Here is a 25061-nt window from a genome sequence, read left to right as displayed (position 1 = left end):
GCCCATAGGAGTCAATAGATAGCCCGCTAGGATCCACCTGAAAAACGGACAGGCGGATCCGTGCGGGCTTATTGTGTGAAAGGGGCCTTACAAGTACATCTTAAATATAAGCATTCAATTTAGCAGATTACCTGTAAAGATACAGTAGATATGAATTTATAGTCATGCAAATAGGCATTTTTACACATTTACTTTTTTATATAGCAACACTTTGTGCATAAAGCTTTTTAAATCAAACCCTATGTGTCACTCTCATGGCAAGATGGCCAAGGGTTATAACCTTCCCTTACTCTATCCAAAATGAAAAAAAAAGTTTTGCCTATAGTTCTGCTTTAAAGTCTGTTACACCACTTTTACCTGCAGGTAAGCCTATAATAAGGCTTACCTGTAGGTACCGTGAATATCTCCTAGACTTGCATAGTTTAGGAGATATTCACTGTATCCGCATGTGCCAACATCATCAGGACATGCCCATTTCTTCAGGAGCCGCGCCGTTCCTGGCGGCTCCTGCGTACCTGCGTACCTGCGTAGGAGTGACTTCATTGTGGCTCCGGCCAGTCACAGCACCGGAGCCCGCTAACCCGGAAATAACTTCGGGAGACATTCACATCGCCAGTCACAGCGGTGTGCAGGGACCGCTGTAACAGCTTTGATCTAAGGTAAGTATTTTATAATGAGCAAGTATGCAATGCATACTAGCTCATTATACCTTTGTCTTGCAGGGTTTTTTTTTTTGTTTTTTATTTTACAACCACTTTAAGGTAGGCTTAGACAAAATATTAGCTCTATGTTGAAATTATGTGTGAAGAAAAGCATATATACTGGAAGAGTTTAAGTTTATGTACATCTGTGAGACTTTCACGTGGGTAAAAAGACAGAGGTATATGTGTGCAGTTTATACAACAAGTGGGACCAGACTGTATTTAGTCATACCCTTTAAAGCCTGGTACAATCAATGAGATTATCGGACAAATGATGGTCAATTTTGTTTGCATGCTAGTTTCCATATTGAAAATGAAGAGGTTACTAAAGTTATGAAAATTCGGAAAAATTCGGAAGTGATGTAATGTTTTGTATTGTATTCGTATTGTATTTTTGGACGAAAACTGTGCTGATTAAACAAAAATCGTACGATCTGTTATTATACGAGAAACATTTTTGTGCTTGTCCCATCGAATAATTTTGCATGACCTGTCCTGATTGGCTCTCGAATGCTGTGTACTAACGATCAGATTATCATATGATCGGTTTTAAATCGGTATTTTTTTTGTACAATTTTCTGATCATGTGTACTAGGCTTAAGCCATGCCAATATTCAGTGCTGTGTAGCACTGTAGCAATATTCAGTGCTGTGCCAGCCTCTTCTTTGGGATGTGTGTTTAGTATTACTTGCAATGAGATCTTATAGTTCATACGGGCTCAATATAGACTGGGATGTCAATTGATTTATTAACAATAGCCAGTTCCACTTTATTGCCATGGCTATTTTCATTTTATTTTTTAGTTTATTATTTTTTGTGTCAGTTTATACATTTGTTGTAATTTAATTAATTTATTGTTACAGTTTATACTTTTGTATATACTTTTAATTTATCTTTGTGTAATTGCGAATCTCAATAGTACTTCACCATTACAAGTGGTATTCATTAACAGCTTGCCAACCAGCCGGCCAAGAGCGGGGGTGCCGATGCTCGTGGCCGACGGTCGCGATGACTGCCGGCCACGAGCGATCGCGAGCACGAGAGACAGAACAGGGACGAGTGTGTGTACACACACTTCCCTGTTCTGTTCTGAGAGGAGTGACAGATCATGTATTAGCTAGGAACCACAATCCGTCACTTCCTCTAGTCAGTCCCCTCTCCCTTCAGTTAGAATCACCTCCCAGGGAACACAATTAACCCCTTGATCGCCCCCTAGTGTTAACCCCTTCACTGCCAGTGACATTTTTACAGTAATCAATGCATTTTTATAGCACTGATCGCTGTATAAATGCCGATGGCCCCAAAAATGTGTCAGAATTGTCCGATGTGTCCGCCATAATGGCGCAGTCATGATAAAAATCGCAGATCGCTGCCATTACTAGTAAAAAAAATAATAATAACAGTGCTATAAATCTATCCCCTATATTATAGACGCTATAACTTTTGCGCAAACCAATCAATATATGCTTATTGCGATTTTTTTTTTTTTTTTTTTTTTTTACCAAAAATATGTAGAAGAATACATATCCTAAACTGAGAAAAAATTTGCTTTTTTGTAAAAAAAAAAGGGGGATATTTATTATAGCAAAAAGTACAAAATATTGTGTTTTTTTCAAAATTTACGCTCTTTTTTTTTTTGTTTATAGTGCAAAAAGAAAAAAAAAGACGTCAATTTTGTTTGGGTGCAGCGTCGCACGACCGTGCAAATGTCGGTTAAAGCGACGCAGTGTCAAATCGCAAAAAATGGCCCGGTCATTCAGCAGCCAAATCTTCCAGGGCTGAAGTGGTTAAGGATAGGTTCACACTTGTCCGGGTGCAGGACAGCGTGTAAATCGCACCTGTTCCTGCACCCACAACTACCCGCAGCCAAACCACACTGTTACTTTGTAGGAAGTAGGCCGTGCTGTGCAGCCTAGTAGGCTGTGCCTTCTGTTTTGCCTACTGTCCATTCTCCAAGAGGCAGCAGCTATACCCCAGACCTTAGAAGACTGGCTGTGCCCCCCAAGTAACCAATTAAGGACTGCCCCACATACATGACAAGGCAGAGCATGATTCTGTGAGGGAGGAAAATGATCTTGTGTTTCTACTAAGCAGAAACACAGATCGCTGTTTTTCTTCAGTGTCAGCATTCCCCCCACAGTTAGGAAGCATGACCTAGGAGCACACTTAACCCTTTGATCGGCCCCTGATGTTAACCCCTTCCATGCCAGTGTCATTTATACAGTGACAGTGAATTTTTTTAGCACTGATAACTATTGGTGTCACTGGTCCCCAAAAGAGTCACTTAGTGTCAGATTTGTCTGCCACAATATCGCAGTCCCGCTAAAAATCGCTGATCACCGCCATTACTAGTAAAAACAATAAAAAAAATAAAAAGTCCATAAAAATATCCCATAAATTGTAGACACTATAATTTTTGCGCAAACCAATCAATATACACTTATTCTGATTTTTTTTTTACCAAAAATATGTAACAGAATACATATTGAATATAAATAAATATTATTTGATCTCATATATCTGTTCACCCATACGATCCCTCTTCCAGATATAAAAGAAAAAATAGGCGCTCACACCCCCCCAAGTGATGAAAAATTAAGTGAACTTCAACTTAACTGTATGTTACAGACTGAAATCTGCCACATGCATTAACACGTGAACCTAATCACATCCACAGTGATTGCACACCAAATATATATACCATACACAGATCATTTCACCATGTGTTAAAGGTGGAAAAATATGTTAAAGGTGGAATAATATACCATTAGTGTACTATAATAATAGTTCATACAGTGTAAATAAAAATCCATATAGTGTAAATAAAAATCAGTCCCAAATCATGTGACAAAAATTAGTGATAAAAAATGTGACAAAAAAAATTCTTGTTTGAATGCTGAAATCTTGATAAGTGAATGACCTCCACGTGTCTTCCACCTCACCACCGTGAAACGTGAATCCACTCCCAATAGAAACACACTCACCGATTTCTATTGCCAGCACTCTCATGCACGGCAAAAATCGCTTGTTTACCACACTCCAGGGTAATCAGATAAATAGGATGTCCCACAGTGTTTGATGAATCGGTCCACATGAAAAATAATTAAAGTGCTCCCATAGTGTAAACCAGCACGGCAAGTTTATTAAACCCCTACAATCTTCTAGAAAATCACTCACATTTTAAAAGATTCAGAACAGCAGCAAATACAGTGTAGCTCACAGCAACTTCAAAAATCAGTGGATGAACAAAACACTAATGGTCACGGCGGACCCGAGGTGTGTTAGTGCTTGGACTCCCAATCTCACCCCCTTCCTCGGTGGTACGCCGTGCAATCAAATCACCCTTCCTCCGGTGCGGCTTTCAGCGTTGCTCGTCACAGTTCACAGCCACGCCCCCGACATATTTCGTCATAGGTTTGACTTAATCATGGGATTGGCTGTATGGGCTGCCACTCATCCCTTATATCTCCTCCTAACTAACATCCAGTAGGCGGATTTGTCCGCATGCGCACACCTCGTGTCCCCGCTGTAATGATTCTCCACTATTCAGAGACTACGAATCGCTGCTAGTCAGAGATGAGGGCTGCCTTGGAAATGATTCGGACTGATTGCAACATGCATCTCACATGGATGGCTTGCCCCCAGTTATACCTACAGGAAGGTGTTCAGTCACAGGAGGCCTCAACTTTTATTTTACCGGAGATTTATTGATGACTTCCTATTTATTTGGGAGGGCACAGAAGAATCTGTGATTGAATTTTTACAGGAACTAAATAATAACCCCAATAATATCAGATTGGAATATCAGATTAGTAATAACACGGTCAATTTCTTGGATGTAACAATAGAGAGATGTTTGGACACATTAAAAACAAAAGTATTTTTCAAACCGACAGATCGTAATAGCTATTTGTCAATAAGAAGTGGTCATCACCCAGCGTGCATAAGAAACATCCCGAAGGGGCAAATGTTACGAGTACGTCGGAATTGTACACAGATGATTTTTATGAGCAGGCAGGGATCCTAAAAAATAATACAAAAGGGATATGATACTGATGTATTGAATAAGATCATCCAGGAAGTGGCACAGATGCCGAGGGAACAATGCTTTGAGAAGAAAAATGCTCCTCAATCAAATGATAACCAACATCAGTTGGGGTTCATCTCAGGTTATCATTGCCAATATAGAGAGATTGAAGGTATATTTAAGAAGCATTGGCATATTTTGTGCAAGGATAGACACTTAGGAGAAATACTGCCGAATCAACCGAAATGTATTTATAGGAGGGCTCCGAGTTTTGGTGACCATGTGGTTAAGAAAATTCTTGACCCGCCAGGGCAGAATGACCTGAGACTGGTCTTTAAGGGCTTTTATTGCTGCAGGAGATGTATCTGCTGCAGAACCATAAAAGTATGTCACAGAGGGGTGACAAGTGTGACCAATAGAGAAGGAGAATCCTTTGAAATCAAGGAATTTAGCTCCTGTAACTCCTCCCATGTTGTATATCTGATGTGGTGCCCGTGTGGCCTACTTTATGTGGGGAGGACCAAAAGACTTTTGAGGATCAGAATCTCAGAACATCTAACCAATATTAAGAACGGTTATAAGTACCACAGTGTCTCCTTGCATTTTAAAGAAAAGCATCAGAAGGATCCCTCCCTGTTACAGTTTTGCAGAATTGATGTGGTCCACCCATCATGGAGAGGGTCCAATAGAGTTAGAGATCTTTCCCAGAGGGAAACTCGCTGGATCTTTTTATTGAAAAGTTTAACTCCCAGGGGGAGTTATAGAGTTGGACTTGAATTGTTTTATAAATAATTTTTAATTTAGAGACAGCGGGATCAATAGTAGTTTTTTCTGATGGTTAAGAAATCGTTATGGTAATGTACACATATGCATATATGAGTAGTTTGAATAATATTTGAGATGCTCCTCTAACCTAGATGAGAGAAATCCCTAGGTGAAGGCCGAATGTATCATTAGATTTTTACACCATGGGTAACTGTGGGTGAAATATATAGGTATACCTGAGAGTATAACTAGCCCTAAATAGTGGGGGAGAGAATGGGTTTATTCTCGGTGGGATACCTTAAATAAGTAGGAGAATAAAGGGGAGGCGATATTGAATAGGGGTGTTGACATTCTCCCTTGGTAGCTTAGTTAGTAAGTTTCCCTATATGGACAAAATTCCATATAATTATATAATATATAATAATTTTTAATATTTATTCTTAACATATATAGAATGGAGTTAAACTAGAATAAGAGAGATTCTCACCATGTAAAGATTGATCAAGTATTTTACCAAGATTGAAGTGATTTTTTATTGATTTTTATAGATTTTTTTTAAACTGATTATGTTATTTATAAGGCATCCATATTTTGATGCGTGATTTTGGAGTGGTATGTGATCCAGTCTCACGTATTCATATGTGGATTAATGCAGTAATCAATGCAGAAACTATAGGATGAGTATGTCACTTGTAACTGCATGTTGAAACAAGGAAGTGCTTTGTTCGTTTATATGAATGAGATTAAATCATAGGTGCAGATATGACAGATCCGCGCTTGAACCAGTGTGCCGATATGTAGGTATAACTGGGGGCAAGCCATCCATGTGAGATGCATGTTGCAATCAGTCCGAATCATTTCCAAGGCAGCCCTCATCTCTGACTAGCGGTGCTTCGTAGTCTCTGAATAGTGGAGAATCATTAGAGCGGGGACACGAGAATCATTAGAGCGGGGACACGAGGTGTGCGCATGCGGACGAATCCGCCTATTGGATGTTAGTTAAGAGGAGATATAAGGGATGAGTGGCAGCCCATACAGCCAATCCAATGATTAAGTCAAATCTATGACGAAACATGTCGGGGGCTTGGCTGTGAGGTGTGACGAGCAACGCTGAAAGCCGCACCGGAGGAAGGGTGATTTGATTGCACGGCGTACCACCGAGGAAGGGGGTGAGATTGGGAGTCCAAGCACTAACACACCTCGGGTCCGCCGTGACCATTAGTGTTTTGTTCATCCACTGATTTTTGAAGTTGCTGTGAGCCACACTGTATTTGCTGCTGTTCTGAATCTTTTAAAATGAGAGTGATTTTCTAGAAGATTGTAGGGGTTTAATAAACTTGCCGTGCTGGTTTATACTATAGGAGCACTTTAATTATTTTTCATGTGGACCGATTCATCAAACACTGTGGGACATCCTATTTATCTGATTACCCTGGAGTGTGGTAAACAAGCGATTTTTGCCGTGCATGAGAGTGCTGGCAATAGAAATCGGTGAGTGTGTTTCTATTGGGAGTGGATTCACATTTCACGGTGGTGAGGTGGAAGACACGTGGAGGTCATTCACTTATCAAGATTTCAGCATTCAAACAAGAATTTTTTTTGTCACATTTTTTATCACTAATTTTTGTCACATGATTTTGGACTGATTTTTATTTACACTATATGGATTTTTATTTACACTGTATGAACTATTATAGTACACTAATGGTATATTATTCCACCTTTTAACATATTTTTCCACCTTTAACACATGGTGAAATGATCTGTGTATTGTATATATATTTGGTGTGCAATCACTGTGGATGTGATTAGGTTCACGTTTTAATGCATGTGGCATATTTCAGTCTGTAACATACAGTTAAGTTAAAGTTCACTTAATTTTTCATCACTTGGGGGGTGTGAGCGCCTCTTATTTTTTCTTTTATATCTGGAAGAGGGATCGTATGGGTGAACAGATATATGAGATCAAATAATATTTATATGTAATTGTTTTAAAGGGGCAGCTCTCTTTTTATTTATTTATATATATATATATATATATATATATATATATATATATATATATATATATATATATATATATAATTTTATGAGATTGTTCACATAATCACATTTGTATGTAGTTTCACTTCATTTAGTGGCGCAGTGGAGGTATCTTTGAATAGAGGGCGGTGTAGCATTCAGAATACCTATATTAGAATACATATTGACCTAAATTTATGAAAAAATTTGATTTTTTACAGTTTTTTATTGAATGTGCTTTATAGCTCAAAATAAAAAATGTGTTTTTTTTTTTTTCAAAATTGTTGGCCGTTATTTGTTTATAGCACAAAAAATAAAAACCGCAGAGGTGATCAAATGACCCTAATAAAAAGTTTACATACCCCAGTTCTTAATACCTTGCATTGCCCCCTTTAACATCAATGACAGCTTAAAGTCTTTTGTGGTATTTGTGGATGAGGCTCTTTATCTTCTCAGGCTGCCCATCCCTCTTGGCAAAAAGCCTCCAGTTCCTGTAAATTCTTGGGCTGTCTTGCATGAACTACACGTTTGAGATCTCCCAAGTACGTCCCATGCGCACCTTCCTGGCTGATGAATGCAAATGTTCCTCCAGTATTTTTTGATAACATACTGCATTCACCTTGCCATCAATTTTGACCAAATTTCCTGTGCCTTTTGTAGCTCACACATCCCCAAAACATCAGCAATCCACCTCCGTGTTTCACAGTAGGAATGGTGTACCTTTCATCATAAGCCTTGTTGACTCTTCTCCAAATGTAATGTTTATGGTTGTGGCCAAAAAGCTCAATTTTGGTCTCATCACTCCAAATGACTTTGTGCAGAAGGTTTGGGTTGTGATTGGCATATGGTAAGTGGGATGACTTTGTGGCATTTGCGGTAGTATTGGTGGCTTTGGACTCGACCATGCGGCCCATCTTATTCAAGTGCAGATTGAAGATGTGGGATTCAGTTGAAGTGAGCTGTGATTTGGGATGGTGGGGTGGGGGTGTGTTGGCATCCGAACATTTTCCGGAAGTTGTGGCTGAATTTTTGTTGGGTCTACATGTACGTGGGGTTTGGATTTAAATATGGACACATTGTCCGTGTGATTGGTTTGAATGATGTTTGGCAATCTCAATTATTGGATTAGTGTTTGAGATATGGGGTTTGAATGGATTACTAAGTGTAAATTGAGGGTATTTGCCGCAGATCTTTGACAATTCTTTTGCTTCCCCATGATCAGAATCAGAAACGTCAGTGCATACTGGATTGAAAGATGCAAGGGAGTCAATGTTGAGTCCAGAAATATGACTACACATCACACATAATTACATACAAGTAATAGATCACAGGGGAGGATGGTTACCTTTAATAGCCATTCAAACCCCTTTTTGTCAACTTGTGTGCATGTTATCAGGCCAAAATCACCAGGGTATGTAAACTTTTGATCAGGGTCATTTGGGTAGTTTATGTTGCCATTATGATTTAAAAAAAGTAACCACAGTTGATTGATAATAAATGGCTTCAGCCAAACACTAACCATGAGTGAAAGAAATGTTTTTGTGTTATCATTCATATTCTCTGAAAAATGGGCAAGAAATCATAAATTCTGCCAGGATATGTAAACTTATGAGCACAACTGTGTATGTGTGTGTGTGTATATATATATATATATATATATATATATATATATATATATATATATATATATATATATATATATATATATATATATATATATATATATATATATATATATATATATCTATTTGTATAATCCACTAACTTTATTTTTACACCATTTCACTAATTTCACTGATAATGTTGGATGTATAAGTTTGTAGGATGATATGATGATACATTGAAACACATTGTGTTTAAAGCCTTGTACACACGATTGGATTTTCCGCAGACAAGACCTCAGGCTTTTGTCCAAAAGCATGTGCCTGGATTTTGTCTTGCACACTAACAGGAAGGAATTGTCGGCCAACAAACACGAACGTAGCGATGTACTACGTGTTTTTTCAGCTCTTTAGCGCCACCCTTTGGGCTCCTTCTGCTAATTTCGTGTTAGTAGAAGTTTGGTGTGTGTTGATTCTCGGTTTTCATTTCACGCTTTTAGTTTCGTGCTTTTCAGTTCGTTTCTGATTGGCCGTTCGCCAACCAGACATGTTGCGGAATCGGAGGAGATAACGTGTTATTTATTATTGGCCTTGCAGTTAATGCTTTGACCCAAGTCCAGTCCAGGAACAAGAGGAGGATTTCTTGGACCAAAAATTGTTTGCTTTATTAATCGTGACTAATCATGTCATATGCCTTTGCTGCGGTAGCTCCAGAAGAATAATCCAGATGATTTCCGGAATTATCTCCAGATGACGGACCCCTGCTTTCGCCAACTCTTGGCATTGCTCACGCCCAATATTAAGAAGCAGCACACATGCATGAGGCTTTTATTTTATTTTTTGGTTGAATATTAATGATTTGATTTGGTATATTTTCTATATTTTTGGACGCATAGAATGCACTTTTTGGTTAAGTTCTATTGGCAGATAGCATGTCTAATTGTATTTGTTTTCTTTTTTAATGCACAATAAAAAAAATGTGGAGAATATTACTTGGCTATGTGTTTTACTTCAAATGACAGTTTGGGAGTAGGCAGTTACATTAAAAAAAAATACAATTTAAAATTGACAAGGGACACCAACATATCTTTGATCTTAAAAACTATGGGATAATGGGGTTGTGGTAACTTGACCAAAAAATAAAAATAAAAAAGCATAATAATATTTTTCTTAATATCACTAGAAAAAAAAGCCTTTGAAAATTAGTTTGCAATAACTCCATCAGTATCACCAGCAAAGAAGCTTCATTATTAGCCCATTAAAGAAGAAGAGAATGTGCGCTACATTTCGAGATTTCATAATTTGCTGTGTCACGAATGCTATTTCTCCATTACGAACTCTAGTTTACAAGACCGACCGCTTCTGGCTCGTCCTTGCTTCCGAGTATGCGTGTTTGTACTTTGGACTTTTGTCTGATGGACTTGTGTACACACGCTCAGAAGATCCAACAACAGACATTTGTCCGCGGAAAATTTTAAAGCCTGCCATCTGCAGAAAATCCGACAACAATTGTCCGATGGAGCGTGCAAATGGTTGTATTTTCCGCCAGCAGCCTGTCATCACACATTTTCCGTCGGAAAATCCGAATTGTACGCAGCTTAAGATTTTTAGAGCAACACGCATTATTGGCATATAAGATTTTATTTGTTTTTGTTTTAAAGATACAGTGCAACACATTTTTTGTTCACTCCAAAGCGCTCGTTCGACTTTTTTATTGTGAAGTCACATGCTGTATGGAGTGCAGGTTTTACACAGACTATCATAAACAGATTTTGTCCAGCCTTTTGTGTAACACTGCTATGCTTGAACTAGAGAGACTGTAGTAAGGAAAATCATTTTCTTTTATATTTGATTTTTAGCTGATATGATCCAAACTATGGCCAGATCCCATCACTGGACTATCTTAGGGTCCAAGCATTCCAAACAATATTTAGTATACTGTATTTCAGGGCTTTTCTATTCTGTTTATTATGGGTGACCTTTAAACCTTACTGCTTGGGTTATTTTGTTGAACTGCTGGTTCATTGACCAAAGTCATCATGATGTATTAATTATTCACATTCTTTTGTTTGTTTTGCTATTTCTCACTGTCACACAATCCTATTTTATTGTTTAGTGATACATCCCACAAAATCTGTTCTTTATCACCATCATTTTTTTCCCCTTGAATACTTTTGTTATCTTTCCATTGAAAAACGCTGTTCCTCACCACTGGTTTCTCTGAGATACTTTATTTTTTAGAATGTCACTAAAGATCTGCTTTTCTTTTAATCACACCTTGGGTCTCTTTCCTCTACTCTTCTGTCAGTATTGCAGGTTAGGTTTCAGCCGAGACACTAGTCTTGGAACCTGATAGCCAAGGCTGTAAATTTTTCATGATTGTAATGTGACATTTTCTTGCTGGTTTTGCCCAGAGTCTCAGAGTCTACAGACTACATGATTTCAGGCCTGACAGGCTGCAGTGCTTATGGAGATTAGTTAGGACTCAGGTTTGGTACATATATTTGTCTTTCTTAAATGCAGTATTTCTAAAACTGTTAATTTAAAAATTAAGAAAGCATATATATATTACAGTGCAGCTGTATGCTTGCTATATGTGTGCATGCTAGTAATGGTAAATTAGTAAATGGATTAGAGATGTTCCATTGTTAAATGTTCTGCTGTTGTTTTTCCTCACAAGGTGCAGATCAAGTGAACATCACATATGTACAGTATTTAGAGTGTTTGAATGCTATTCGCATTTCTGTGGCCTAAACATTATTTAAAGCTTTATTAAAAAGATGGCGGTCTATTGAGATGTCCAGCAGCAACTGAAGTTTTTATTTACTTTTACAATATTTTATTTAGCCTGTCTACAAAACAGTACGGTCACTGCATATATCACAGATGCCCTTCTTCTCCACAGAAAATCCAGCAGCTTTCTGAGGGATCAATGTTTGGACACGGACTGAAGCATCTCTTTCATAGCCGGCGGCGTTCAAGAGAGCGGGATCATCAGGCTTCCTCAGAACCCCAGGTTGCTTGCTCAACTCCAGGTCCTCAAACCCCGCATGCACCCCAAGCTGCCCCTTTATCATTATCTGACCATGACTCTGCAGATGAAAAAGAGCGATCTCCAGAAATGCACCGAGTGTCTTATGCTGTCTCTTTGCATGATCTGCCAGCACGGCCAACTGCCTTCAACCGTGTTTTACAACAGATTCGCTCACGTCCTTCTGTAAAGAGAGGATCTGGACAGCACGGGAGTGGCCGGCGAAGCAAGAGTGGACCTGGAGAAACTGCTCATCATCACCATCACTCACAGTTGCGTGGAGGGAGTCCTCACCTTCCCCGCCGTCCTCCACCAATGGATGGTGGTTTAGCTGCAGTATTACACCATCACCAAGGCAGACCACGTTCTTCCTCCACCACTGATGCTGCACTGTTAGCTGGAGGTGATACAGCTGGTGCTGGCAGTTTTGCACATGAGGACCAGGACAGAGCAATAGAAAAGGTATGAAAGACATTAATTCAAAAACTATAACCAATGCATGATGTGTAGTACGTGTACAGATTAGACACAAGTGAGTTGGCTTGAAACTTTTGGCCCAAGACAAATCTTTAAAAGTTTTTTCCACAAAGTGAACAGTGAGGAAGCACATTTAGGCCGAGTTTACACTGGTGCGACACGACAGCTGTCCTACTTTGGATACGACTTTGCTCTGCTACTTGAAGCCGACATAAGTCCGACTTTCAATGAACATGGATCCGACTTGGATCCCCGCCAATACCAGGCACTACGTTTGGTATGGATCTTGAGGGGAAACTCCACACCAAATTTAAATAAAAAAACGGCATGGGTTCCCCCTCCAGGAGCATACCAGGCCCTTGGGTCTGGTATGGATTCTATGGTGAAGCCCCCTACGCAGAAAAAACTGTGTGGGGGTCGCCCCCAAAATCCATACCAGACCCTTATCCGAGCACGCAGCCCGGTCGGGCAGGAAAAGGGGTGGGGACGAGCGAGCGCCCCCCCCCCCTCCTGAACCGTACCAGGCCGCATACCCTCAACATGGCTGGGTGGGTGCTTTGGGGCAGGGGGGGCGCCCTGTTGCCCTCCCCACCCCAAAGCACCTTGTCCCCATGTTGATGAGGACAAGGGCCTCTTCCCGACAACCCTGGCCATTGGTTGTCAGGGTCTGCGGGCGGAGGGCTTATCGGAATCCGAGAGCCCCCTTTAATAAGGGGGCCCCCAGATCCCGGCCCCCCACCCTATGTGAATGAGTATGGGGTACATCGTACCCCTACCCATTCACCTGGGGGAAAAGTGTCAATAAAAAAAAACAAAAACACACTAGACAGGTTTTTAAAGTAATTTATTCGGCAGCTCCGGGGGTCTTCTTCCGACTTTGGGGGTCTCTTCCGCGCTCTCCGGCCTCTTCACGCTCTCCGGTTCTTCTCCCGGTCTCCGGTTCATCTCCCGCTCTCCGGTATCTTCTGCCGGGCTTCTCTGCTATCTTCTGCTCTTTTGCTAGCGGTGGCTTGGTCTTCTCCGTCGCCTTCTTCCCTCCGGTCTTCTTCCGATGTTGACACGTGACGCTCTCTCTCGCTGTAATGCCGTGTGCATGGGGCGTGGTCACCGGGTGATGTCATCCGGTGACTCCGCCCCTCATGACGTCACCGTCCCGGGCATGATGGGTCGGTGACGTCATGAGGGGCGGAGTCACCGGATGACATCACCCATGACCACGCCCCATGCCTATATAAGTCGTTGCGCACCGCCCCCACAGCATTACAATGGGAGAGAGTTTCACGTCAACATCGAAAGAAGACTGGAGGGAAGAAGGCGACGGAGAAGACCGGGCCACCACTAGCAAAAGAACAGAAGATAGCGGAGGAGCCCGGCAGAAGATCCCGGAGAGCGGGAGAAGAACCGGAGACCGGGAGAAGAGGCCGGAGAGCGCGGAAGAGACCTCCAAAGTCAGAAGAAGACCCCCGGAGCTGCCGAATAAATTACTTTAAAAACCTGTCTAGTGTGTTTTTTTTTTTTTTTTTTTTATTGACACTTTTCCCCCAGGTGAATGGGTAGGGGTACGATGTACCCCATACTCATTCACATAGGGTGGGGGGCCGGGATCTACGGGCCCCCTTATTAAAGAGGGCTTCCAGATTCCTATAAGCTCCCCGCCCGCAGACCCCGACAACCCTGGCTGTTGGTTGTCGGGGTCTGCGGGTGGGGGGCTTATCGGAATCCGGGAGCCCCCTTTAATGAATGGGTAGGGGTACGATATACCCCATACTCATTCACATAGGGTGGGGGGCCGGGATCTGGCCGGATTCCGATAAGCCCCCCACCCGCAGACCCCGACAACCAACGGCCAGGGTTGTCGGGAAGAGGCCCTTGTCCTCATCAACATGGGGACGAGGTGCTTTGGGGTGGAGGGCCGCAGTGCGCCCCCCTGCCCCAAAGCACCCAACCCCCCATGTTGAGGGCATGCGGCCTGGTACGGTTCAGAAGGGGGGGTGCTCGCTCGTCCCCACCCCCCTTCCTGACCGGCCGGGCCACGTGCTCGCAAAAGGGTCTGGTATGGATTTTGGGGGGACCCCCACGTCGTTTTTTTGGCCTAGGGGGTTTCCTTTAAAATCCATATCAGACTGAAGGGCCTGGTATGCTCTTGGAGGGGGAACCCATGCCGGTTTTTTCTTTTTTAAAATTTGGCATGGAGTTCCCCCTCAAGATCATCAGAGCACACCAAAGTTGGATCATGGAAGACAGCGATCCGACTTTGATCACCAGTGTAAATCCAGCCTTAGACTGAGAATTTGGGTATAATTTGAGTAAACCAATTAAGCAGACCAAATATTAAATAGCTGTTGATACATTTCATTGATTTAAAGGGAATGCATATTGGTTTTGTACATATTTTCTTTATTTGTTTTTGTCAGGACTAAAAAATTTAGATTTTAAAATGTTTTATTCTTTCTTGAACAAGTAAATATGAAATAGTACTTCATAATAATTTGAAATAATTCTTCATAGTTTACATACTTCTTTTGAGCTAGTACATTTACATTAGACCCTTTTTTAAAAACAAAATCTGTCGTTTACAGATCTCAGTAGGTCAAGCTAAAATTTACATAAAAATATGCATAACTTCTCTCGGTATTTCATCCCTTATTGAATTGATCAGGCCAAAGTCCCTAAGGCTCCTTTAAGGCAGGCAGCCCCTTCTGTGCTGTTTCTATAGCTAAAGTGCCCTTTATCCTATATACAGTGGGTATTGAAAAAACATCCCCCCTTTAGAGCTGCATGATTCTGGAAAAATTTAGAATCACAATTTTTTTTGCTTAGAATAAAGATCACGATTCTCGGCGTAACATCATCTTTCACATTATACAAAATAATTGGGCTAATTACTGTTTATTTTTTTTTGTTCATTAAAGTGTATTTTTTTTCCAAAAAATTGCGTTTGAAAGACCGCTGCGCAAATACAGTGTGACATAAAATATTGCAACGGCCACTATTTTATTTTCTAGGGTCTCTGCTAAAAGAAATACCGTATTTATTGGCGTATAACACGCACTTTTTTCCCCTGAAAACAGAGGGTAAATCATGCCTGCGTGTTATACGCCGATATTTGTTTTTTCCAATGGGGGGGCGGGGATCGGTCGGTCTGCATCATTGGGAGGGGGGTGGGCCGGCCGCCCCGCCCTTCCTGGCCCTGGTTCAGAAAATAACACTGCCTGCCCCCTCCCACACACCGCCCCCGCCGTGTCACCCCCAATGCCTGTACCTGTAAGCAGGAGCCTAAGCAACGCCACTCGTTTTGGCCGCTCTCCTCCCCCCGCTCCGCCTTCTCCTCGATTGTAGATTTTGATTGGAGGAGGCGGCTTCTGTTTGCCTTAATTGAGCGCTCTCGTGGACGCGGTCATGTGACTCTAGCTTTTGATTGGAGGAGGATAGCGGTCATGTGACCATCAATGAAACAGAAGAGGAGAGTCACATGACCGGCTCCACGAGATAGCGGCGTTAATTGAGGCACACAGAAGCCCCCATCCACAATGAGCGTGACACAGGAGGAGCTTCTCAACCCCTAAAGGTATGCTGGCAGCGCTGTCCCAGGAGGCTTGTATTGTGCAGGGATGCTGTGTGCTGTGCAGGGATGCTGCGTGCTGTGCAGGGATGCTGCGTGCTGTGCAGGGATGCTGCGTGCTGTGCAGGGATGCTGCGTGCGTGCTGTGCAGGGATGCTGCGTGCTGTGCAGGGATGTTGTGTGCTGTGCAGGGGGTCCATGTGCTGTGCAAAGTTTTTTTTCTTGAAACTTCCCTCTTAAAATCAGGGTGCGTGTTATACACAGATAAATACGGTATATATAGCAGAAAATACTGGTTTTACCTTGTAAGCAACAAGTGTCAGAAAAAGGCTTAGTCTTTAAAGGTCCCCTCCAAAAAAAAAATTTCTTCATCAGTTTAGCCAGTATGCATATTTTTGGTAAAAAAAATCGCAATAAGCATATATTGATTGGTTTGCGCAAAAGTTATAGCGTCTACAAAATAGGGAATATACTTATGGCATTTTTATTATAATTTTTTTTTTTTACTAGTAATGGCGGTGATCAGTGATTTTTAGCGGGACTGCGACATTGCGGCGGACAGATCGGACACTTTTGACACCTTTTTGGGACCTGTGACATTTATAAAGCGATCAGAGCTAAAAACAGCCACTGATCACTGTATAAATGGCACTGGCACGGAAGGTGTTAAGACTAGGGGGCGATCAAGGGGTTAAGTGTTCCCTAGGGAGGTGTTTCTAACTGTGGGGGGAGTGTACTGACAGGGAGTATAGAGAGATCGCTGTTCCTGATCACTAGGAACAGACAATCTCTCTCTACTCCCCAGTCAGAACGGCGTTCTGTTTGTTTACATTGACAAATCCCCATTCTGGCTCTCTGTGGAGCGATCGCGGGTGGCCGGTGGACATTGCGGCTGCCGGACAAGCGCATCGCCTCCGGCGCACCTGCTATTGCTCTTAAAGCGGCCGACGTACAGCTACGGCAATTTGTGCAGCTGTGCAGCCGTGCTAACCTGCCGCAGTATAATGACGGCGGCTGGTCGGCAAGAAGTTAAAGTGGCTGATCCTGCCTGGCTCTGCCCTCCCCTTTGTAGACTGACCACGGTGTATCATGGCTGCTGAGCCCTGACACTGTGGTCAGCTTATGTGCCTCCGTCATCCACTCTCTCCTCTATCCTCCTCTGTGCTCCCCTTCGTCCTCTTCCCCCCTTCCTGCCTGTCAGCTCCGTGTCCGTGCCTGCCCCCTCAGCTCCTGCTGTTCAAATTACTGTTATTTTTTTACACCTTCCTCTCTGTTTATTCATGTGATCTGCCCTGTGTCTGTGCCTTAAAAAAATAATGCAGCTATATACCTAATTTTAGAGCGCCGATCAGTGCTCACTTGACCCCCCCCCCCGCCTCTCTCCTCCTCCCCTCCTGACTGATGTCAGCGGGGGATCCTCGGGCCTGCCCGCTGCAGCTGTCAGGCCAAGAGAGGCAGCGGGTCATGTGAGTGCAGATCACGCACTGAAATGAGGTATATAGCTGCATTATTTTTATAAGGCACAGACACAGGGCAGATTACATGAATAAACAGAGGATGGTGTAATTTTTACTTGGTGGGTTAACAACCACTTTAACCTCCCTGATTATTTCATATTTTTGATGCTGAAAGCGGTACCATTATTTTGCATGGAAATTTGGCATTTTATATTGTAGGCCTTTAATTCTTAGGAATAACTCACTTAAATCTGCCCAAACCAGAGTCTATTAGACATCTTGGGTATGAGAAAGTTTGAAACACGAAATCATAAATTATAATATAATAAATAACTATAAATAATTATACCAAATAATAATATAATAATAATAAAAATTATTCAATAATGTAATCAAATCAAAAACACTGAAATTTGCTCAGTTGCAGAATTGTCGCTGTCATTACTATTTAGTGTTTGATGACGGATCTCCCCACAAATCACTATCGCTCAATTCTGCAAGTGATTCTAATTGATTATCGCTGTTTTCTAGCTGGTCTAAGACCACTTTTGATGTAAAGGGACGGTTTTGGTTGCTATGGACAATCTCCAGTTTCCAGGCAGAAAGTACAATTTTTATAATATAAAACTGCATGCAGGGCAATGGAGAAACCACTAGGGACAAAAGGGAGGTGAAATAATTTCACACAGTAATGTAATCTGTAAGATTACAGTATACTCTATGTATTGTGTGTGTTTCACTTTTTGAATTTGGCGCGTTCTCCGTCCCCGTGCGTCGCAACGCTCGCAGGAAACGGAGCCCGGCTCCGTGATGAATTGAGCGGAGGACGAGTCGCTCACACTGCGGGGAGACATCGCAGGATCCAGGGAACAAAGGTAAGTAAGCTCTTCCTGGATCCTATGATGCGATCCTGAGTCTGGCTCGGGGTTACCGCTTTTGGTTCTGAAATTCCACCCCGAGCCAGACTCAGGCATACCGCCAGGGAGGTTAAAGAGGAACTGCAGTCTGCTCACATAATTTGTAATAAAAACATCTTTGCCATTCTGAAGCTTTCCTCCAACCACTTTTATATATACTGTAATTCTGTACTTGTCAAATATGCTGCAGAAATCTCCCTCCACTAAGTCTGGCTGAAGCCATTTTAACTGTGGGCAGCTGAATCTGCTGCCTGTTCACTTCCTGGATTTACACAAAGGCACACCTCCTAGCTCTGCAGCCCTGCAGCTTTCATTGCCCTCTTATGACTCATCCCCCCCTCCCTTCCTGGCAGAAAAAAAATGTTTTACTATCCAAAGTTAAAACAAGGGCAGAAGATTTAACAGATTTAATAGAAATTGAAAAAATGACTGAAGGTCTGCTTTAAGTGGTTAAACTGCCCTCATTTACAGACCAAAGTTCATCCCTTTGATCTAAAAGAACCAAATGTTACAATGTTTCCTTTTTATCTCAGTGCTAAACAATGTTGATAAACATTGGACATTGTTTTTTGTTTTTTTTTTGACAGCTGTGAGTGAGCAGAGAATGTCTCTGCACTTGTTACATGAATGAATCGTGGAAATGTCAGATTAAGATCGTGAGAGGGGTTGAATGGAGAGCGTGATTTGCACATTGAACTCTTTGCCGTCTGGTTCCATATCGCCTGCCATTGTGTTATAGGAAGTTCCTCATCAAGGATTTTCTCCCACTTACCTTTCTGTGCGTTCCCAGCTAAGATTATAGTTTCAAACGAGGATGGGGGAGAGAACTGCAAGTTCGAGGTTATAGTCAGTGCGTAATGTCGAATTTGTAGGTACCCGTAGAATGCCTGTCTCGGTAAATCGTGTTTGGCCTGTAAGTCAGAAAAAGATAGCAATCTACCGGTTCTGGGTTCTACTATACTCCCGAAATGAAATAAGTTTCTAGAAGACCAAGGGTGGGACATCTGGTGTGTTAGGCTATCTGGCACTTTAGGATTACAGATAAAAGAGGTCAGTAGTGATCTCTCTGAGGACAGTTTATGAAGCTGAGCCAATGTACGCCAAGTCCGTCGTAGCAGAGACATGGGGCCCAGCAAGCGGTCGGGGGCTACCTCCGCGCTCGCACTCCATATAAGATTGTTCGGGTGTATTGGAGCCAGGCATGTACTGGCCATTGGGACTACAGGGAGTTTCCCGGTGGGCCGATGGCTCAGTGGGCCGATTTCAGTGACAGTGGACCGCTGCCTCCCTCCGGTCCTCTGTCCCCCCCCCCCCCGCAGTGCTCACCTCCTCTCCCTGGCTAGTTATGCAGCGCGCCTGAATACAGACATGATGCTCAGGAGTCAACACTGAGAAGCTCATCATACGATCTGGAAGGAGGGCGGCCTCACTTTCCTGCCTAATCTTGTCCCATTTGGGGGGGGGGCGCCAAACTGATTCTTTGCCCCAGGTGAAATAATGTCTAGCTTCCCCACTGGTACTGCCTATAAGAGAAATAATGTAGAACGGCTAATAGCTAGTGGGGGGGGGGGGGGCTTGGGTGGCAAGCCGGCATGGGAGAGACCTGTCAAAGTGGGCCAGTCTGGATGAAGTCCAGGGCCAAATTTTTGTCCCAGTCCAGCCCTGATTGGAGCTAGCCAAAGCTTTTCAATTTCCGTCCATTTATTATATGATTTTTTAGTAAATCATGAGGCTATCGCTTTCAATTGCACAGCCTGGTAGTATTTGATAATATCAGGAAAAGCTAGTCCTCCCTCACTGCGTGACGCCAGCATTACAGATTTCGGTATCCTATGCCTCTTATAGTTCCAAACTAATTGGAGTAAGTCTGACTGAAGCTTTTTCAGATGTTTAAGTGGTATGGGTATAGGGAGAGTTTGGAAGAGATATAGGAGCTTCGGGAGGATGGTCATTTTGATAGAGGCTATACGGCCTAAGAGGGAAATATGGTGTTTTTTCCACTGTATCAGTAGGGATCTAATGGAGCGGAACAGGGGGGGAAGTTTTCTTGGTATAGGGTATCATATTTTGGGGTGATATAGGTCCCCAGATACTTTAGGGCAGTAGTTTTCCAGTTATAATGGAAGTTGGCTTTCAAAAGTGTGAGCTCGGCTTCAGGAATATTCATGGGTAGAGCTTCTGATTTTGATGCATTGATTTTATATCCTGAGAGAGTTCTGAAACGATCTAATTCCACATGTAGAACCGGGAGGGTAATATGGGGTTGAGTCAGGGTAAGAATGATGTCGTCGGCAAAAAGGGAAATCTTAAACTCCTTATCTCTAACTGCTAACCCCCGTATATCGGGGTTATTCCGGATTGAGGCGGCCAGAGGTTCCACGCAAAGCGCAAATAACAGGGGTGACAATGGGCACCCCTGTCTGGTGCCATTTGTTACTGAGAAAGGTGTGGAAAGTGCAAAGGGGGTTCTGACTTGTGAGGAGGGGTTGGAGTAGAGGTGCCTGATCGCCCGCATAAAGGGTCCACAAAAACCCATGTGGCTCAACGTAGCGAACAAAAAGGGCCACCCCAAACGGTCAAAAGCCTTCTCGGCGTCTAAGCTCAGCAGTATTGAAGCGGATCCCTTCCTGTTCGCCACTTCCACCAGGTCAATCACCCTTCTGGTATTGTCACCTGCTTGCCGCAATGGGACAAACCCCACCTGGTCCTTGTGGACCAATGATGGGAGGATCATATTTAGGCAGTTGGATAGGAGCTTAGTGAAAATCTTAAGGTCGGAGTTCAATAATGCGATGGGTCTATAATTGGCGCAGAGGGATGGGTCCTTGTCTGATTTGGGAATTAAGGTGATAAAGTATCGCTGCATATCTAAAGGAATGGGAGTGTCGTGAAGAAAGGCATTGAACAGCTTACACATATGGGGAAGCAACAGAGGGAGAAATACCTTATAATATTCATAGGGGAAACCGTCTGGACCAGGGGCTTTATGGGATGGTAGGGATTTGATAGTCAGTTCTATTTCCTCTTCCCTAATCTGCGCATTAAGCGATAGCAGGTCAGATGGTTGGAGATGGGGAATTCCGCTTTGTTCTAGGTAGTGTTGCATCTTTTGAGTCAGGTCCGGAGAGGGAGGGTTACTGGGTATGTCAGGGCTGCTGTACAGATCTTTGTAGAAAACTGCGAATGTACGGGCAATTTCCACCGGGTGTGATAGCAGCTGTCCTGATTTGTTTTTTATCTGATTTGCGGATAGCATGTGGGCACGTTCGTGGAGTTTGTTGGCCAAGAGGGAGTGAGCCTTATTGCCTTTGTCATAGAACATTTGTTTCAATCTGGTCAATGCCTTTTCCACATGGCCCAAGGCCAGGTCCCTAAGAGTTGTATGAAGGTTAGTTATTTTTTTAAGCAAAGGTACTGTGGGATTGGCTTGGAGCTTATGTTCCAGTGCTCTAAGTTCCCTTTCTGCTTTTACTTTTGCAGCTAAGGCATCTTTTTTTAGTGCTGTTGAGAGCGCCATACACTTACCCTGGAGAACCGCCTTATGGGCTTCCCAAAGCGTGGTAAGTGTGACTTCCTGGTTATTATTCTCTTTAAAATAGAGTTTAAGAGTGGAGTTCAATTCTGCCTGAGAGGGCTGGTGTTGGAGGAGGAAAGTATTTAGCCTCCAATTATAAGGTCTACGAATGGTGGTGCCCAGGTCTAAAGTGAGTAAGATGGGGGCATGGTCTGACCATGAGATCGGGAGTATTTGAGCCTTACGTGTGAGCTGTAGAGTGTGATTATTAACGAAAAAGTAATCTATACGGGAGTGGGTACGATGGGGGGCTGAATAAAACGTGTACTGCCGATCGCCTGGACGGAGAGCCCTCCACGCATCAAAGAGCGCATATCGTCTAGAGGTTTGTCTAAATAGTCTCGAGTCCCTGAGGACCCTGGGTGAAGCTGCTTAGGGGCCCACCGTCTGGCGATCCGCATAAGTTGAATGGGTAAGTTTGAAATCACCCCCTACTACGAGAGCCTTAGGTGTAGTTTTAAAGAGGCGGGCATACACCCTGGATAGGAAGCTGTGTTGTTTGGCATTCGGGGCATATAAAGTGCACAGTGTGATTTCCTGTGTTTGCCACAGTCCTTGTAAAATAATAAAATGGCCATGAGGATCACAATGCTGGGTCACGCAGGTGAAGGGGGCTCCCCTCCTAATAAGTATGGCCACTCCTGCCTTTTTATGGGTACCCGACGCCATATAGATCTGGGAATAGTATCTGGAGGTGAACGCAAAGGACCCCCCTTTATCATAATGGGTCTCCTGGACTATAATAATATCAGCCCCTGACTGTCTGAACTCCCTTAGCGCCAGATGTCTTTTTCTATTGGAGTTTAGTCCATGTACATTCAATGAGAGAATCGTAGCCATGGCAACGTGTATGGTAGTATGGGTAGACGCTTACCTGATGTTGACGTGCCAGAGTTCGAGGTCCTGGGTTCGGGGCAGGCATTCTCCGGGAGGAGACCAAGAATTTGTGTGATGATTGCTATGTAGGCTTGGTGATGGCCGGATAGGAAAGAAAAGGGGAAAGACTGAGAGAGAAAGAAAGGCATTGTTAGAATGCAATAAACATAGAAAACATACATTACTAATAAACCCGTAAAGGCCAGTAGGCCAAGGTCTGGTCGGACCCCCACGTGCCCCCCCACCCCAGCTGGGATGGGCGGAGAGGGGCACCCGGGAGCCCGCAGCCAGCCAAAGTCAACAACTATACAGTACATAGCCTAAAACCCTGCACTGATATCTAGCTAACTATCAAGGGGGGTGATAGGTGATGGAATCTATACCTATCCTCCTGGAGCTCATCCGAGACAAGCCCTGTGTAGTGAACTGAAATTCGGCATGGGGTCAGTCTTAGGGCTCTAAAGCTAAAATTGCATTAAACTAAATAAACTACGATCTGACTTGGTATATTTGCTGAGCCTAAATGTTTAAGTCCTGTAGTTATTAAAAGTCGCAGTTTTTGCATCTCAGCGATTCTTTTGCTTGGCGGGCTTGCGTTGCGGGTCAGAGTCCCGAGACCGGTTTGAAGTGGGCACTCTCTGCCAGATTGTAGGTGGCGGTGGTGGGGTAGCGACAATGTGCCAGTCCGGCAATTTTGGTGCCGGTATTTCAAGGATGTTGCAAAAAGTACGCAGGTCTTCTGGATACCTCAGTACAGCGGACTTGCCCTGGTGCTTTGCGGGTAGGCTGAAAGGGAAACCCCAGCGATAGGTGATATTCTCTTTCTGCAATGATTGTATTAGAGGTTGGAGGAGTCTGTGTTTTTGCAGGGTGATCCAGGAAAGGTCGGGATATAGTTGTATCTGAACATCATCAAAAGTCACTTTACGTGCCAGGCGTGCCTGCTTCATGATTTCTTCCTTGAGAGGTTAAGAGCTGACTCTGCATATGATATCCCTCGGTTTGGAGGTGGCCCCTTTAGGGCGAAGTGCTCTGTGGGCTCTGTCCATGTCTATATGTTTAGTAGGCGGCTCCCCGATTAGGTTATTAAAGACAGATTGTAGGGTTGTTTGTAAGTCCTCGGTGCCCTCCGCTTCCGGGATGCCTCTCACGCGGATGTTGTTGCGGCGCCCCCTATTGTCTAGATCTTCCACATGTCTTTGCATATCTCTAAGCATTTCTCTGTGATCTGCCCCCTGGAGTTGAGCCCTATGGACTGCCAATTTGGTTTCCTGGATTTCCTCCTCAGCCATCTCCACCCTGTCCGCCAGGTGTTTGAGCCCCATCTGGAGTACTTGGATTTCCGTGCGACAGGTGGATTTCACATCTTCAATAAGCTGTCTAAAATCTTCCTTTGTGGGTATAGCTTGTAAATATGCTTGCCATTGAGGATGCAGAGGTGGGTCCCGTGTGGTGCCATATTGCAAGCTGGGCGACGATCGGTCAGGTGGTGCTGAACTGGGATGTGTAGCCCCCATCTCTGGGTGTAATTGTGCTCTAGTTGTTGGGGAGTCCCATGAGTCTGACCATGTTTCAGTTTGTTGTTGCTGGGGGGGGACTTGTAGAGCTTACCCCTGCTGGGAGTGGGATCAAAGCCCCTGCCTTCTGTGCGTATGAAGGCATGGAAGTTGAGTGATGCCTGGAGGTACTAGAGTCTCTAGAGCGTGATAGCCTCTGTGCCTTGGGTGGAGGGGATGCGACCGTCATGGCCCAGGCTCCTTCCTGTGTCCCCTCAGGGAGCTTATGCACTCTGGCAGAGGGGCCTGTGGGGCTAGGTAGGGGTGGATAGTCCTGTGAGAGATCTGAGGAGAGCGGGGATGCCGGGGATGTGGGATCCAGGCTCTGCAACTGAGGATCTGAGGCCGTTCTTAGCAGTCTTGGGAACGCTGCTGAGCATTGTGTGTATGGTGGGGCGGGGGTAGGCAGCATGTCTAATGGCGACCCACGTGTCTGCTCAATCTGGATGCCGGGGTGTTGGAGAGAACTCACCGCGCCATTGTGTCGGGCATGCT

General features: G+C 43.5%; 1 protein-coding gene across 2 annotated transcripts in view; it reads left to right on the top strand.

Annotated features, from left to right (window-relative positions):
* TMCC2 (transmembrane and coiled-coil domain family 2) overlaps positions 1 to 25061 on the top strand; it is a 221586-nt gene that overhangs the window by 33349 nt on the left and 163176 nt on the right. Inside the window, exon 2 of one of the 2 annotated variants that reach the window (XM_073615815.1) lies at positions 12022 to 12609. The exons of the other annotated variant lie outside the window; for it this stretch is intronic. Within the exon in view, the coding sequence (XP_073471916.1) occupies positions 12022 to 12609 (588 nt within the window). The remainder of the gene's footprint in view (positions 1 to 12021; positions 12610 to 25061) is intronic. 2 annotated transcript variants of the gene reach the window in all.

This window comes from Aquarana catesbeiana, linkage group LG02 (genome assembly GCF_042186555.1).
Source record: "Aquarana catesbeiana isolate 2022-GZ linkage group LG02, ASM4218655v1, whole genome shotgun sequence".
NCBI classification, from domain to species: domain Eukaryota; kingdom Metazoa; phylum Chordata; class Amphibia; order Anura; family Ranidae; genus Aquarana; species Aquarana catesbeiana.
This window is presented reverse-complemented; position numbering and strand designations above follow the sequence as displayed.